The following is an 18652-nucleotide window of genomic DNA, read 5'->3' as shown; positions in this document are numbered from 1 at the left end:
ACAAGCATTCTCATAAAAAAACAAACCATTAAATGTCATTAGACAAAAAAATAGCAGTTGATAAAATAGAACGTTTTTTGCTGTCTTTACGACTGCCATAGAGGGAAATGAGGTAATTTTCTTCAGAGGAAAACAACGCTGATCGTAATTTACATTTTAACAGACAAGTTGATTAAAAAATAGATGTGGTGAAAATTGAGATTTCATAGTTAACATGATCAGTGGACAACTGACTAGTTAATTGACTTTTCTGTTGCTTTGTTTTTTAATGGATAACGCACGTTGTTGTTTTTTGCTAGCAGGCTTGCTATTCGGTTTTGTTGAATTACTCAACCAATCATTTTATACATAACTGTGAAAAGATGCCATTCACAAATTCAATAATAGAGATTTGTTGCCTCTGGTGCTTATGGTTTACAACCATTAAGAAAAAAAACTTTAATTACATGAGAATACTACTTGGCTAACAGGTTAATAATGTCTTGAACTTCTCCAATCATTACTACAAAAGTTTTGGTCATAGTTGAGATGTGGCAGAGTTGGCAACACTAGTAACCATCAGGTTAGGCTTTACACCATCATAAACCAATTATCTTGAAAAATTATTAGCATTTGATGTAACAATGTTGTTTTTTAACTTTGCGACCAATGGCATTAAACTCAACCTTAAATGTGCACTCTCTTGTCCCAGTTTTAGATTGGTTTTATCCGTGATATAATGAACATAAATGAGAAAACTTGTCAAGTTCAATTAAATTAAACACCTCTCATTCAACAAACAAGGCCACTGTACTAGACTTCATATTTAATCAGTCATATAAAATGTGGGACCTTTTTTTATCAATTGAAAAGTGCCTAAATTAAGAATCAAATTTACCTTAGTCAACGAAATGAATGAATGATTTAGGTTATTTTTATCATTGGCTTGTTCAGCATAATCTGAGAACAATTTGGCATTTTTAAGACCTCTAAACAGTGGATTTAAGGATTAACATGCAATTTGTAAGGATAATCCTTCATTTTGGAAAACCAAGGGTCCACGGACACCCTGAAAAATCCCCCACAGATAAATCTGTCGCACTGTCACCAAAAATTGTGTCTATGCTCAATTCTACTTTTGTGAAATTTTCAAATCTCTGGTGATTGTTCAGATGTTGAAAGGTCATTTTAAGAAAAGAAAAAAAGTTGAGTTGAGCTGAAAATTGTGTCACTATCATGCCTTATATTTTCTGATTTTGCCTCATTCAGGAAGTACAGTCAGTAGGGGAGACCGGGGCTTGTTGTATCATGGGTAAGTTGTCACATTGCAATTTTCTTCTCCACCAGAGGGTGCTACGAAATAGTGGAATACTAGTTTTCTTCATATTAATAGTCGGGGGTTGTGTCCTGTCTGAAAAGAGCATAGCACATTGTGAGCTGACATGAGTGGCAGTTATCTGTTTAGCATAACACAAAGTAAAAAAATTCAACTTCATATATTTCGAAACAGGCGTCGCACATAGACAAATTCTAGCAGCAAATCATGTGGACTCGTTAGTAAAGAGATTCAGGTATATTGTCATGCCTCAGTCAGGGCTCTGTTTTAAGCTAACTTTAAACTAGAGAAAGTATTAGCCAACATGGTAGTTTGAGGCAACTTACACAGTCATTTTGGGGTTTGTTGTCACATATGCAAAGAATGGGCCAATGAAAAATGCACCTCTGGCAACTGAGTTTACGTATGCCAGAATTGTTGAGTCTGAGAGTGAGGAAGTTTCATGATCCATCAATCCATCCATTATTAACCGAAATGCTTCATTTTTTGAAATTACTATTTAATCTCAAATTTCCAGTTTAAGGGGAGCAAAACAGGCATTTGAGGCTGAGAGTTATGACCTATATGCCAGCAGTTCCTAAGGACTTTCATCTATTTCATAATATTTTATGTTCAAGTTTTCTCAATGACTATGGTAAAATAAACGATAAACAATTTCTCTGGCTGTAAAAACAAACAAAAAAACTGGAAAACAAGGATAATTTTGTCCTTGTTTTATTAGTTGCAAAATCCAATGTGACATCTTACCCCATATAGTGAGACAACTTACCCGTTGGTGGGGCAACATGTCACATGTTTACTCCCTCTATTTGATGGCTTATACCTCTGCACTGACACAAAGTATGAAAATGGCATGAATACAAAACATATACCTAAGACTTTAGTCTTTCATCTGGTATACATTTTGTTTATATATGATGTATTGATTCCAAGAAATATATAAAAGTATAAAAAGTGATACAACTAGCCCCGGTCTCTTTGTATATTTTTATGCCTGTATTTTTAAGTAATAAAAAAAAAAGAAGCAAATATTTAGTCTGACCCTTTCAACAGTTGAGCAATAGCTAAGAACCTTCCTTTATTAATTAAAGAGGATGGAAACCTGACTATCTACTATCATTGCTACTTAAGTCTGTCCTGCTAATTACCTTTATATTGCATCCAAGCTCATTAAAACAACAAAGTTAGGGGCTGCCTACAACTTTAACACACTATTGCCCTTTGACAGCTTCACGCTCAGCAAAAAGTAGTTGCTTTAAAACAAACTTGCCAGTAATGATCACTGTCTGGAAAAGAATCAAAGTATGCAGTTGATTTGAATAACTTTGAAGCGGTGGAGATGATTGAAGATGATTGAGTCCACTGTGTGAAGTGTACACATTTCCATTCACACACTTTGCATTCCACCCCTCCCTTGCAGTTTTATTATTCGTGGTACGCTGCGCCCCTCGGCACAGGCCGCCGAGATTAGTCATCGTCTGTCCCATCTGTTGTGTTTACTCCGAGGACTCATTTGTTTACTCGCCGGCTCACATCAGATTGCCGTGTGGCCAGGGGGGTTCCTTGGGTACAGATGTGGTCGTATCCTCTCATTTGGCACACGGATTCATCATGTTAATCATTAATGGTTTCACTGAACGACACCCTTTCTTAAATTACGTAATAATTTCAAACCTAATGAGAGGAAAAGATGCTTTGAGAGTCCAAAAGGTTTGGTCCACTGTACATGTATGCTCAAAGATAAAAAATAAAAAAAGATTAAAAAAAAAAAAAAAAAGATAAAAAAGTCAACGTTCAGGTGTGTTAAAATAAGTGTAAATAAAAACATTTTTTTATAAGAAGCAGTGGCTCGTTTCAAAACAAAGTTTCTCTTAACGTAAACAACCCAGAAAGTTGGGTCAAACTGACCCATAAAGTGGATTAGTCCATTTTTGATCCATAATTGGGTTATTTTTGACCCAACTGTTTTTAGAGTGTAGGACAGCTGGAGCGAAAACCCAAACCCTGAGTCTTGGTGCTGTGAGGCAGATGTGCTAACCACTAATCGCCATCCTGAATAGAATCAATAAATGTAATATGTCATCTCATTCATAGTGTTTTGCTGCCAAGAGAAAATGCCAAACATTCCCTGCATTGTTGTTAGTGTTAGTCTGTCTGTGTATTGGCACACTAACAAGTCCAGGATTTACTGGCTTGTGGAATCCAAATGGCGGCGTGTAAATCCGTCACATTTGCTTTGGTCTTTTCAATTGTTGAGTTAATTTCATATCGGGGCAGTTTCGGCAGATCAAAAAGAGAAACGCTATGGACAGCTTTGCTGTCCTAAGGAATGCGAAATGCCAAGGGCGCCGTCTGACAAACAATCGAACTATGTGGAAGCATGCAACAGCCAACTCAAGGGACCCTAAAGTAAATCTTGCATAACACAAGGTCGACATTCATTATGTAAAGTAAATTAGCTCTGGCTGCCTCTATTACTGCCTTACGTGCTTTAATTTAGGGAGAATTTGCTGAGTTTACTGACTTGTGGCCTTTTCCACACAAAATTATCTTCCTAAGTGAAAACTGCAGCTGTCTGTAAGACAGAATTTGTTGGCAAATGGATGGCCAAAAGGCACGATTCTTAATTAAACCAATAGAATACAGCGGGACTGGCAGCTCCACAGTAAAACTTCACAAGTTTCTTCTGAATGATGATTAACGCAACGGACTTCTGTGACGTGTATTGAACAAGGTATTAAAACGATATTTTACAGCATGCAGATGGCCCAAATCCAAAGCCGTAATTATTGTGAGGATGGGTTGCACTAAATTTCTGACTGAGGGTCAATAATATTATGGAGCATGAAACATTGTTTAACTATGGAGGACCAAAACTGCCAACATTCAAAATAAATAAATTACTAATTAAAAAAATAAATGACTAAAAGTTAAAATAAAAACGTATATATATATATCCATAAATAAAGAAAGAAAGAAACGAGATTCCAAAAATAAATGTCAAAATAAATGTCAAAATAAATATATAAATAGAATTAAATATCAATCAATCAATAAAAATGCTCTGCTCTCACATTTATTTATTTCATGCTGCAGACGCTCTGCCAGTATGAAATGTTATTCAAATGAGGGGGCGGTCCAAAGGGTGTCTTGGGTTGGACTCCTGAAATACAAGAATAGCATACAAGTTGTGTTTTTTGGAGTGGGGTATGTGCAAGACAGCTGCTGAGATCAAGTACACAGACTTGCAGGCATTTATCTAAAAATAAGATTCCCTCCCTGAGTACAGAGCATAAGGCACAATAACAACATTAGCAATGTAATGAGGACACATTGGCTCGTGAACAGGCTTAAAAACACAAATATACAAAAAAAAAATAGATGAACAACACAGATCATGCATTTATGACCATTAAAATAAAGCCTCTTATTGTTGTGCGCGTTGTTGTCCTTGTGCCTGATGAATAGGTGCATGAAAAGGAACGACTGGCCAGAACTTGTTGACATTTTCACGAGTCCTGTTAGAGCACTTAAGATGCCCACTTGATTGATACGAGTGCTTTGCAGACAAAAGGAGGGCGGAATGAAGAATGGACATAAATGTAAAGGGGGATAGAGCATGTGGGGAAACATCAACAAGTGATGGTGGTGGGGAGAGGGAAGGGTTGTAACAGCAATGGGACAAATAAAAGAATGAAACACCCAAAGAAGAATCATAAAGACAGGAAGGAGACAACAAGAGAAGAAAAGTCGAGCTCTTCCTCACTGCTGTCAGTAGGTCGGCCTATAGAGAAGCTCCCTGGAGGCCAATCTGCGTTTCAGCTCCTTCCACAACAGCTCTCTTTCCTTTAGGGCACCCTTCATGAAGCCTCGGTTCTCCTGGGCTCTCCGACTCAGGTAAGGCATCACCTCGTTCACCGGGCCGTAGGGGACATACTTGTAGACTGGAAAGCCTGCCTGGCCTGGGGTTGCATGTAAAGTGAAGGGTGCAGGTATTATTTTTGTCCACTTGGGGTCGCCATTGTCACTTTATAGCACTGTAGTATCTGTGACTGAATACGTGTGACAGGCCTGGCCTGTTGAGGGACGTGGGAGTCACCGAATGAGAGTGTAAACTTAGCTGGCTGCTAACTGGTTAATCCGTTAGCCACTCTCAGTGATGAGTACACATATGTGCTACTGTTTATTTTGTTACCTTAGTTCAATTAAGTGACTGTGATCCTAAATTCTTAAAATGAATTTTACAATACATCCATACGGAAGAGGGTTCGGGCCAGTGAAGAGAGAGAAAAAATGTTTGGCAAGATTCTCACTTTGAATCCAGAATTCTGAGAATAAAGTCAGAATTCTATTTTAATCTCAAAATTCTGACTTTAAAGTGAGAATTCTGACTTTAAAGTCGCCATTCTCTCTTTAAAGTCAGAATTCTAAGATTAAAGTCTGAATGCTGCCAACCTTTTTGCTCTTCACTGGCCCTAATCCTCTTCCGTATCTATCCAATACAATAAAATGTACAATGATTTTTTTAATTAACATTTGTGCGCTACATTCTTTTAGGATACAATGAAAGTCCTGGCTTTAAAAGCCTGTCCACAATTGCTGTTTTGTCCCTCCAGAAAACCAGACGTCTTACACGAATTGCGAGACCCTTTCAAGTGGAACTGACAACTTCCTGCTGCAGCCGCTTGCGTGCGTGATTGACAAACAACAAGGCGAGAACCGACAGCGGCGGCTCACGGAGACAACTCGTCAATGCCGAGGTGCCTCACTTCATGTCACCGCGTGGGCCGGCAATCTGCGGTCACGGTCAGACTGCCGATTCTCACGAGGCACGGTTTGGACTTAAACTATCGCATTAAGGCTTCGGAGGGCATCATAAGGTTCGCTGTGACTCCATATGTGTGTTTTACTCACCCAGTGGGAAGCTGATCTGATCACACATGCCCAGGAGCTGGCCAAAGAACACTTTGTTTTCCCTGGGCAACAGCGCCAGCTCGTTCATTCTGATGGCCAGATAGACCAACAACAAAAAAAAGAAAGAAAAGAAGATAAGCATTCAGGAAGATTCACACGAGGATGATGAGGAGAAGCGAAAACGTACCTCTGCAATGTGTGCTTCACGGTGTCCTCATTATGAGAAGCCACCATAACGTTGGCGTTCCTGTGAAGGGCGATCTCGTCCAGAACGTAATCCAAACATCTGAGCAAAAACACACACAAGTAAGGTTTGTTTGGCACGTATGTGGTTCATACAAATATTTGATTGTAATTAAGACTTAGCCAGGTTGCAAGGCAAGGCAGCTTTGTGCTTCAATGTGCTTTTAAAGAGGAAGTCAACATTAAACATTTTGTGACAATAATATGTTATATGTGACTTTACTAGTTCTAGACAGGACATTCTGATTAATATTGCATTTGTGGAATATGAGTTATAAAGCAAAATCCAGCCGTTTTGATGACATCACAGTTGCTTAAGGCTCAGGCAACGACCTATCACAGCTAAAAAAAATTATTTAAAAAAGCTAGATTTTGCTGCTTAACTTATGTTCCACTAACGCAATATTAGCCAGAATACCATATTTAGACTAGCAAAGCTGCATAGAACATATTATTGTCAATAATTGTTTTTAAACATTTACAAACAAAAAAGGTAAAGACTTTTAAAAGCTAAGTAAATAAATGTAGTAGTATCTTACTAAAATTTTGATTTTTGAAAAAAAATTAAACTTTTGATATATATTTTTGAAAAAAAATATTTAAAATACCTTTTTTTTTATATATATATATATATATTTTTTACTTAGATTTAAAAGCATTTACAATTGTACTTTTGTTGGCATTTTATTACATTTGTGTGCAGCATAACAGCTCAATGCTGCTGCACCGTGTTTGCTTGCTCCGCTAATTGACCCGACCAGACCTCAGAGACCTACAAATGATGTGAAATGAACTAGTTTGTGCTCAGTTGCCACCATACTTACTGTTATTCATTCATTTATGGCCCAGAAGTGTTTTTCATACAAATGTTGACTGTAATAATGACTTTTTTTCCCACATCTTTATATTTGAATTTCCTACATGTATCGTACATGTACAATACAAATAGTCAATACACAGTCACAGTCTGTAATTATGACTTCAGCACTGCGTTAGCATAGGTTAGTGATAGGCAACGTTAAGTTCCAGCTTAATACAAATTCATGTTACCTTGCTGCCATAGATATAAAACTCCACCATAAAAAGTAAACTGGAGTCTGTAGCGTTTTAGGGAATTTTGCAAAATTAATGGTTCTCATTTCTCCACTATACACTTTTAATGCAGTGTCACAAAATTGTAACCAGTTCTCAGGCTCACCTGTGGTACATTGCATTGGTAGTCTCGTAGTCAGGGTTGATGGGGTCCTCGTAGTCAAATTCTAATGCCCTCTCGCGCTCCTGGTGCATGTATGCCCCTCGCACCAGCTTGGCAGCAAAGAGCCAGCCCTCGCGCCTCGATAACTCCACATCCAACGTTACGTTGTCAAAAGCGTCCTGCGTACAAAGACTGAAGATGACCAAATCAAGATCTCACTGCACCTTCACAACAGCAGAATGTTCCAGCTGTGATGATGCGTTCGGACCTTCAAGTAGCACTGGTATGTGTTGAAGATGACCGGCTTGTCTTTGTTGTAAACCTTCTGCATTTGCAGCGTTAGTCTGCTGATGGCCGGCTGCATGTACGTCTGTTCTGCATCCACCATCAAGCGCACACCATTTTTTACAGCGTGCTGCGAAAGAAATAGTCGTTACTAATTGTCAGACGGTGATACTGCGTGATCAGGCTCTGCGAGATTACCTTGGCTAAAGTATCCATGCGCTGCAATATCCTCTTCATTTGTCCCTCCTCCTCTGCGGTGAAGTCTTTCAGCAGAGGCTCCAGTTCACCAAGCTGAGCAAACAAGCAAGAGGACTATTAGATACTAATGGGCCCTAATGGAATGACAAAGACAAGGTAGTAATTGAACTCCTTATCATTCACGAACAGAAAGTGTGATTTGGTTAGTATAATTACCTCCGCCAAAGGCAAGAGGTGTTGTGTTATCGGTTGGCTTGTCAGGATCACGCAAAAAAAAAAAACACACACAGGTGATTTCCATAAACCATTTGGTGAGAAGCTAAATAAAGATTGCAACTAATTTTCTCTTTATTCCGTTTTAAGCTATTGTAGAATTTCACTCTCATATTTTACGGTTTAAGGCTATTTTGATGTCACTGAATCCGAAAATGGCAATGGTTTTCCAAAATATCTCTCGTTTTGGAGATATTCCAAATTTGTGTTTTAAAAGGAACCCCGACTGTAATGACAAGTTTGCTCTATAATATTGATTTGATTGTTGTTGGTAAAGAAAGCAAGGTAAGCCTCGTAGCGTTCCTAAAGAAACAACATGTGATCAGGAGAGTCACCCTCCCTCACGCAGTGCTCTCGTCATTCACCAGACACATTCAAGAGTTTTGATCGTCCCTTTAGGAATGCTACGGAGACTTACCTTGCTTTCTTTATAGCCGTTTAACATTGCTCGGCAGAGAGCCTGCCGACATTCTACGTCACTACGCACCGAATGCGTTGCGACGTAAATAACAATGGCGGTGTACGTCCAAATAAAGTTTCTACAAAATGTATTGAACTAGAAATTATTTTTGAAAAATAAATCTCCCAGTTATGCTAATAACAACCAAATAAATACTATAGAGCAAACTTGTCATGACTGTCGGGGTTCCTTTAAAAAAAAAAGTGCTAAAAATATGCACATTTTGACATTGGTATTCTTTTTATGCTCCAGCTTCGATGAGGCTGTATGTCTATTCAAGCATGTCCATCCATCCATCCATTATCTGAACCTCTTTTCCTCACAAGGGTCGCAGGCATGCCAGAGCCTGTCCCAACTGTCTTCGAACAGCAAGTATTCTTTTTTTTTTTTCATGTGATATTGTTAACTCATTTGCTCACAAAAGCGTATAAATACATTCTATTTTAAATATTACCATGGTCCCAAAAACGTATATATATATATATATATATATATATATATATATATATATATATATATATATATATATATATATATATATATATAATTGTATACGTATTTACTTTTCTTTCCTGATGAAAGTAGAGACTCTACTAAACGAATCTTTCTTTTAGTAGGTTCCATATTTTTATAGCAATAGAACACAATATTCTGTGGGCCTTGCAGAATCTGTCAAAATCTAGTAAACCAGCCGGGAGCGAAGCGGGTTGCTTCAGTGAAAATGGCTGGGAGTGAATGAGTTAATCAACCATATAATACCAGAAAAAATAGTGGATGTTAGTTTACATATTTTCTTTTGCAGTTCATGTGTGACCACATGGATGTTGTACTACCGGACTTGTTTCAATTTCATTAGACAAACAACAAGCATTTCTGATGTCCCCTTATGAAAAAAAACTAGAGCCAATTCCAAGAAACAGACATCATTTTTGGACTCAACAGCCCAATATAAACCAGAAATGATTAAAATATCTTCAGCACTCAAGTTGGCGGCCGAGAGAGGATCGTAAAGCTCCACCACCATGCATATAGCACATACATAATTATAAACCCACATTGCATAAACTGACAAGACAGATGGACAAACGAACGCAGGAAAGGGCGAGGCAGAGTTCTGCGCTCTGTTGACTTTCGAGTTGTATATTTCAGCCTGACTGACCTCAACATTGGGGACAACAAGCAGCTCGGCCAGGTTTACTCTGTCATCAAAGAGACTGTTCCAGTCCAGGAGGTCAAAAGTTCTGCCAAAACAGAGCATCAGAAATTCCAATGTTGATATGCCGACACCTAATATCAGTACTCGCCCTTCCCTAAAAATGCAACTTTTTAAGTGAAACACTTTCCTTTTTACTACACGCATACTCACCCTGAAGTTTCATCTCGCCGTGCAGTCAACATATTGTAGAAGTCATCTTTTGCACCCACACTGCTCAAAAATTCCTTAACGGATACATTAGCATTCAAAGTAAGCAAATATGTGTCAACATAACTAACCATGTGCATAAACAAGCTCAATATGAGAAAAAGCAAGTCACCTGCATCTGATTAAGATCCAACTTTTGCTCCAAGACATCTATGCCGTCTTTACACTGCTTGGCTGCCAGGAAGCTGAAAAACCGCCGCCATTTCACGAGGACCTCAGACAACTGGAGCTTGAAGAACAAAGGCGCCAGGTCAGCACAATGCTACTCAACAAGTCGGGTGATTATGATGACGCATTGATGTCCTTGAGCTGAAAACATCTCACCAGAAACTGAGGTCGGCCCAGGGCGGTCATTTTGATGGCAGAGAAGCCGTCCATTGAACTCCCACCTATTGGAGATGTTGGATAGACTTTTTTTTTCACATTTTATTTCAAATAATTCCATAACTTTGCCTAGTCACATGATAAAACTGCGATGAATTACGGAAATACGCCAGCGAGATATGCGTGCGTGGGAAGTACGTTTTCGAGACCGGGCTTACCAAGACCCGACTCGTTGCGTCACAAGAACGTACTCTGTGTTCTTGATATTGAGAAACGGCCTTTCTACATATATGGCTCTACATATAACATGTACGTTTTTTTTTTTTTTCAGTCAACTGTAGTGTCTAAAATGATTCCAAATAATCAAAGACTTAAAACACCTTGTGACAAGTTAAACTTTTATGATTGAAAGCTTTGCCAGATTGTTTCTTAAGGCAATGGCACTTCTTGTTTGAGATGTAAACATACCTGAGGAGCTAAAATAGATAGACAGATATTTTATTAATCCAGTACGAAAAAGTACGACTGCAATAATAACCTCCGGCAAGACAGTTAGTGTTTTTAGACATACCACTGATTGTGCGTCATAAAATGGTATCCTAAAACTCATTAAAATGAGATATACAGTATAAGTATAATGCTTGAGGAGCTACTTGACAACACTTTAGCTATGACATTGCATTCCGGGATGCTGTGTGTTATACACTAATTGGTCAGGTTGTACAGTTTACATTTCTGTTTCACAGATCTTTTTGGACAGGTACAGAACCTGTGTTTGCTTACCAGATGCCTGGATACATTTAATGAATGTTTCCATATGTTGGTCGCATTTGCTCTCATCCGCATAGAAATAGGTTTGAGATCCACCAAACGTGTGTTTGTGGTCCTCGCCTGTTGGTGGCAACAAAAGTGCATCACTTACGGTATATTACAATCAAACTGTTTCACAGTTTTACAGTATCAAGAAGACAGCTTGTTTAGATGTTGTTCAAAATTCTTTATCCATTCAAAAAAAGAGATTTTTTTGTCAGGAGAAGGAAAGAAATGTAGGACAGACAGTACATTTGAAGGCTATCGTGCGGTATATTGTACAACCCAATTAGGTGAGGTGACTGACCTTTCTCTGCACTGGACGCACTTGAGCTAAATGAGAAGAAACACGAGTGAATCAACCCCTTACAGACTTTAACATGCAACATTTCATTTACACCACTTCTGCTATGCTTTCATCACCTTATTTATTTATTTAGGAGTACACAAAATGTATGAAACTCTGTTGAGATGCAGAAGGAAAAGGCAAACATCCTGGCACTTGATGATATCATGTAACACATGACGTGTAGTGTTTTTTACTAAAACTAGACTAGATTAAAACCCTCATTAATAAACAATAACTTGCACTAAATCAGTATGCATTTTCGTCGACTAATGAAGACGAGACGAAAATGTACTTCACTCCCCAAAAATTTGTGGACATTTTAGTTCATGAACAAAAATGAGACGAAAACGATATGATTTTGTAAAATCTTGTCTCTGCTAATCTGTCACAGTGACACTGTCATGTGACACACAGTGACACACCCCCTTTAAAATCTGCATGTAGCGAGTGCAACATGCACAAACGCATGGGACAGACAGGAGGTGGATTCACAATGAAAGGTTAAACAAAAAAGTTAATTATAGTTATAACGTAACATTAACCAAACGGCTATAATGTTCCAACAATTATGTTAATCCGACCGCTAACTAATGGCTAACTTACTAGCCCATAGCAAGGAGCTTAGTAGCCATTGATATACTGTAATTGTGTGTGAAGTTATTTTTCATCAAAAAGATGAGAAAATGTAATGTGAAATTGTTTTAGATCCGAAATGTTCAATATTATCTGCTGACAAAAAATACAAACTTGACTAAAATGTTGACAGTTTTTGTTGACTAAAATTAAACGGATAAAATTATGTTTTTTAGAACTAAAATAAAGATTAAAATGCTAGATGTATAGCTGACTGAAAATGGACTAAATAAAAATGGGATGAGGTTGACTAACTATGATAAAAACTATCAAGCGTGATTGAAACTGGACTAAAAGTGAGACGATTTTTTTTTTTAAATGGCTGATCAAATTAACACTAATGACGTGTTGAGAGTCATAGTAAAAGTTCCCATTGAGCTGCCTGATGTTTTTATGTAACGTATATAACGTTTGAACTTTAAGTCAGCTGTCCGCCGATACGTCAGCATCACTTAAACACTTGTAAAGACACACTGCAGGCATGCTTTTATTCTGACCTTCATTAAACAAAAAAAAATAAAACATTTGAAAAGTAAAAGGTCAACGTTATAATAAGAATTAAAGCAGGAAAGTCCATCTGTCAAACGACATTGACTTTGTTCAAAGGCATGATGTGCCTTTTGAAGCGCTCCAAATGGAGTGTCCTTGCTTGCTGCTGTCTGGACGGAGCGCTCACATGCCTTTATATGAGGTCACAGCAAAAAAAACGTGCGCTCCTCATGTGACAGAATTCCAAACAAGTGAGACGTTCTCTGCAGCAGCCAATCCCATGAGGGATATTCTTACTGTATGTTTTAGGCATCAAACAAGGTTGAAATACGATTTTGCAATATCACTAAGTCTGTGCTATTAGTTGTGAACTTGTGGGCAATTTTAGGGAGATCATCTAACGTGACTTGGTGTGTCAAAATTAGTGCGTTAATTTAAAGTTACTTTAACGCCACAAAAAAAAAAAGCACAATTCATTAATTAATTAATTACACATCCACGTCAAAATAGCTAGGGTAAATTTAATAATAATACACATATTTGTGAAGACTTGGACCAAGTTGTATTTTAAAATAATTTAAAAAAAAAAAAATGCTGAATTTCACAAGTTACTTACTTCATATTAAAGATTAGATAGCTCTTTAAAAAAGTCAAGCAATTAATTAGGATTTTTACAAATTATTGCCTGACACCCCTAGTTGAAATACTATTTTGCAATCTCACAGTAGGTCTGTACTATTAGTTGTGAACTTGTGGACAATTTTGCAATAAGGGCATAATCTAGCAGGTGGGACTGCTGTCATAAAAAAGAAAAAAAACACTTTTATTGTATATATACGATTTTATATATCATCACTGTCCTGTGAAAAACGCTTATGTCCATTTTTGTCTTTTTATTTTAATTTTATTTTTTTATTTATGGGATGAAACTGAATGCAGACATCCGACGTAAAAATAAAATAAAAATAAAGGACATATGTGTTTTTCACAGGATAGCGACGATATGTATATTTAATGTATGTACGTATGTTATTTAAACGAAATTTGACATTGCTATTGTGGGGGTACAAGTTGTCATAAAAATACGAAATTGTTTTTGGAGGGGCACTTTTGCTTCACCTGCTCATAATATAATAATGCCACTGAACTCAAGTTTCCCAGTAGAAGATGGCGGTTACTGAAATAAGCTATCGCATAATTATACCTGATGAATGAAAGAATGTTTGGAAAACAGTGCAACTTTCTTACTGCATTTTTGTCTGTGGATCTTCCTCCTGACTAACGTCCTCCTCCACACTGTAGTCCAGCACAGATCCCACCCCGAAGGCCAGGTTCTTCTGGATGAGCGGCCTGATGGCCCTGTGATCCTCGCCGGCCACAAACTGGCCGTAAAACGTCATCTTCATCAGCTGATCGAAGGCTTTCTGACCCAGCACCTTCTTCCCGACATCCATTATCTGAGCAGAGGTAGTACAGGATGATGTAACCTGAGAGCTTTCATGAATCATTTAAACACATCCAGCCTGAGTTGGAAAGAACCACTGCGGAATCCTGTATTTATTTATTTATTTATTTAATTGAATATTCTAACACCGCAGTTGCCTGCGACGCCTCATCAGGAGTATTTGACAACACTTGGATGATGGAAGACGCTACGACGCTCACGTCAGTCACAATGTCCCTGCAGCGGCAGGTTGTGTCTCGGCATGTTTTGAACGCATCAGTCTTGCCTGACAAGAGTGCTTGCGGAAGACTTTTAATGCAGCCATAGACGCCTTTATTAGGAAGAGAAGCTTCTTTTGCAAGTCTCGAGGGAGAGATTCCTCTAAAACAGGGACACGTAAAAAAGTAACCCCTTTAGCTCATCCAGTAAAGCGAGAGGTGGTAAGAATAATACAGCTTGCAAATGAATACCTTCTGGGATAGTCTGCAGCTTCCCAGTGACCCTGAACACAATGAGAGGCACCTCAGAAATCAAACGCAATCCATTCTGTGATGTTGGTCGACTCCCAATTTGTTCAAACTTTTCAAGTGATTTCAGGGAATGGTTTCTGAATATGTTATACATGTTACTGAAAACGTGAAATGACTGAAAACTTTTTTGTGCTGAATAGTGGAGATGTAGCATTTCAGTTTTTCTAATTTTTGGGGTGTGGCTAAGCGCCGCCGTAGTCTGCTTGGGTGGTACTGGTTACTTAACTCATTCACTTTCAGCCATTTTCACTGAAGCAACCCCCTTCGCTCCCAGCTGTTTTACTGGATTTTGACTGATTTTACAAGGCCCACAAAGTATTGTCTTTGATTGCTATAAAAACATGGAACGTTTTTCAGAAAGATTAGAGTATTTTCTTTCATCAGGAAAAAAAGTATATTTCCATCTGTTTCCGTTTTGCAGCAATTAGCATTAGACAAGAGTTAAGTTTCATCATTCTGCCCCACTCTGTTTAAAACTGTGGTGAAATCCGCTTGTTTGCAACATGGCCCTGGTTGATCTCTTATACTCTGCTGTCACCTGCAGGCCAATTTTGTAATTACTACTATTCCTTCACCCGTTCTCTGCAGTCCAGAGGCCGCGTCAAAGCACTCTGTATGCTCTATCATAAAAATAAATACGTCTTTGGGACATTTAAAATATAATGTATTTATAAGTTTTGGGGAGCAAATGAGTTAAAAGTGCCTCATTGTCACCCATGAGTGCATGACAGAGAGAGAGAGCGAGAGAGAGAGTAGAAGATATGACAGCCGGCTTCAAACCTTCTAAGGTTCTGGGTTTGAATCTCAGCGCCGGCCTTCTGGAGGTTCTACTCTATTGAAAATGGATGAACCAAACATCCAACTGTGTGAATGGAAGCAAAGTGATGTTGTGCTGTGGCTAGTCGGCCTGTATAACACAGGCGAGGGGGTGAAACTAAATAAAAGCAACGCGTGCACACGCAGGGCCGCTGGCTTGTCTGGAAAAACAAGTTGTAATTTGAGAGGTGAGTGTTAAATGCTAGCCCGAGGTTATTTTGCACGTCTCAAGTTTGAAAACAAATCGTGAAATAGCTTTATAGGCCTTGTGATAAATTAGATGATCTTTTGTAGTCATGGCTGAGGAACTGTTATGGCATTGATTACGCAACTGTCTTGTATTGTGTCTACATGTAGTTATTGGACTGTTCAAGTATGAAATTCTACTACGGCTGGTTTGGATTGAATGCGACAAAGTCTATTATATTGGTTGTAGTTTCTTATTGTGTATGCAGTACTGAATGATGTCATCGTGTCATGTTTTGCCCCTTTAATGTATCTTAGAAGATAGCCACTATTAGAAAGAAGCACCTCTTACTTGATAGTGAAGCACCGATCACACAATAATGGTTTACTCAAATACACCTCGTTAACAAACAAAAAAAGGAATTAAATTTAAAAATGTCACTTTTTAACTCATTCACTGCCATTGACGGCTATAGACATTAAAAATTCATTTGAACTATTTCTCCTAGTTTAACATTTTTTCCCACTTCTGTTAACAAGAGTATGAAAACCTAGATTGTTTTTATTGTGTATTAGAACAGATATAAAATTTGTGATTAATCGTGAGTTAACTCGTTAAGTCTTATATTATTATATATTGTCTATATTTAAATATATATAAATTAATAAATAAAATAAAATTATATATATATATATATATATATATATATAGATATATATATTTAGAATTTTTTTTTAATAATTAGGGGCATCAGACGATTTAAATTTGTAATCGTAATTAATCGCATGACTTCACTAGTTAACTCACAATTAATCACAAATGTTATATCTGTTCTAAATGTACAAAAAATAATAATTCTGGGTTTTCATACTCTCGTTAACAAAAATGGGAGAAAAAAATTAAACTAATAAAAATAGTTTAAATGAATTTTTGACGTCTATAGCTGTCAATGGCAGTGAATGAGTATCGCCACAGCTTACAGAAGGTAAATGTGGTGCTTCCTTGTTTTCGTTATGTGTGCCTTGGCCTTCAGAAGGCAGTGTGGTGCATGCATGCAGATAATACATACATTTTGAACAAAAGACACAAAGAAAATACTCAAGGCTAAGTTGCAGTAATATAACTAATTTTTCATGTAGAATGAATACCTGTCAGTATTGTTATATTATCTTTCTGTAAATGTTGCCGTGTCCTTTGTGTTCCAATATTCGTTAATTAAATGCTACTACCACAACATTGATGCTAATTGCATTGAGGCCTTTTGTATATTGTGTTGGGTTTAAGCTAGCAGACTTTTTGAAGACGAAGTTATGTGTTTGTTTTTTAATCAAATCAATGTGTAATTATCTTTATTTTGTGTTGGTTCCACAGTAAACATCAACTGGGAGTGTCAATGGACAATTCCAAACAACGGGGCATTTCTGATAGTTCCGCAATGCAACGCTTCCTTTACACATTGAAAACAAACGGCGTAAATTGTAATTATTTTTGCCTGTGGCTAGCATACAAACCAGGCAGATTGTTATAGTAGCCAAACGGAATTGCATCACATTTTGATATTAAAATAAATATTAGGGCATACGTACAATATTTAGGGACACACACTGTAAATTGGCCTGCAAAGTATTTATTCATACCACTCTTATTCACTATATTATTGATAAATGGACTGAAATGTGGAGCAGAGGTTTGTCAGCAACAAATAAATGTTCAAGAGTAGTTCATGCAAATTGTAGTTGCCTCTTAGTACATATTGTTCGGGTGTACCTAATGTAGTGTCTTGTAAGGGTACATTATGTTCTTACTTTGCATGACGCATTAGTTGCCTAATGCTGCTTCGTGTTAGCACCTAATGTAAAGCAAGCAAGCATGATCACTAATCTTGTTTGACTTGATATAATAATATTTTGCTTCATTTCAATTATTTTAAGAGAGTGAGTACAATACAGTATCTCATTGTGGATGATTTATAATAGTTTCCGAATGCAGTACTTCCTGTTTCAGCATCCTGTACTGTACAGTAGCATAAGGAATCTTTCTATTGTTTAATGGTGCCTATAATTATAATTTGGCATAATTTACACCACCATTAGGGGGAAACGACTAAAGGTCAGTATTAGTTCGTCGTTACCTCTTGATTCTTATCAACCAGGAAGTCAAAGGAGCACATCTTGAGAACCAGCAGACTTCTGAGGAGCTCCAACGAGTCCTTGCTCTTATAAGCCTCTCTGGTCTGCTCAAAGTCCACACAAATCCCACTGCTGGCCCGTCCCGAACCAGCACAACGTCCTTCTGGGTCAACATGTCGACCTCCAACGTCCACCTGCTGCGTGTGCTGGGCTCGGCTGGCCGCTGCGGTGCTAACGGGGAGCCGCGGTCTTCGACTGGTGAGTAGCCGCCTGAGGGGCGCCTCGGCCCGGGCTCGCGTGGCTGCTGCCGCCGGCAACATGAGAAGTCGCCACAGTATCGGATCTCGGGTCCGGTGTGTTGTGGAGAGTTTTTTTTTTTTTTTTTACGGAAGAACCTCCCGCTCTCATTTGCATCAGTGGGAGTGTCTGACGCAAAGTTGTTTTGCTGAGTTTTTGGGATGACACACCCTTTCGCTGTAGAACTTTATCACTACTGCTAGCTCCAGTACAGTGGCCACAAATTGTACTCAAGTAAGAGTACTGCTACTTTAGAATGATATAAGTCAAGAAGAAGTCCTCAAAAATAATTAAGCAAGAGTGTGAGTGAAAAAAATGTTTCCAGTGAGTCTGAATTA

General features: G+C 38.0%; 1 protein-coding gene across 2 annotated transcripts; it reads right to left on the bottom strand.

Annotated features, from left to right (window-relative positions):
* Positions 1 to 4375: 4375 nt before the first annotated feature.
* On the bottom strand, positions 4376 to 18412 carry prodhb (proline dehydrogenase (oxidase) 1b). Of its 2 annotated transcripts, XM_086076116.1 has the most exons (15): positions 18020 to 18412; positions 14160 to 14368; positions 11748 to 11773; positions 11414 to 11521; positions 10631 to 10695; positions 10419 to 10535; positions 10250 to 10323; positions 10043 to 10124; positions 8151 to 8243; positions 7936 to 8082; positions 7671 to 7846; positions 6417 to 6515; positions 6230 to 6318; positions 5082 to 5277; positions 4376 to 4478 (listed from the first exon to the last, which is right to left on the bottom strand). In XM_086076116.1, exons 1-14 carry the CDS (start codon positions 18335 to 18337, stop codon positions 5087 to 5089), a joined length of 1794 nt encoding a protein of 597 aa, XP_085932242.1. In that variant the 5' UTR covers positions 18338 to 18412; the 3' UTR covers positions 4376 to 4478; positions 5082 to 5086. The 2 variants fall into 2 exon arrangements, with proteins under 2 accessions (XP_085932242.1, XP_085932241.1); XM_086076115.1 differs by having other exon boundaries at positions 4376 to 5277.
* Positions 18413 to 18652: the final 240 nt, after the last annotated feature.

The sequence above is a fragment of the Leptonotus elevatus genome, chromosome 5 (genome assembly GCF_054856555.1).
Source record: "Leptonotus elevatus isolate MCC_2025b chromosome 5, RoL_Lele_1.0, whole genome shotgun sequence".
Classification (NCBI taxonomy): Eukaryota; Metazoa; Chordata; class Actinopteri; order Syngnathiformes; family Syngnathidae; genus Leptonotus; species Leptonotus elevatus.
This window is presented reverse-complemented; position numbering and strand designations above follow the sequence as displayed.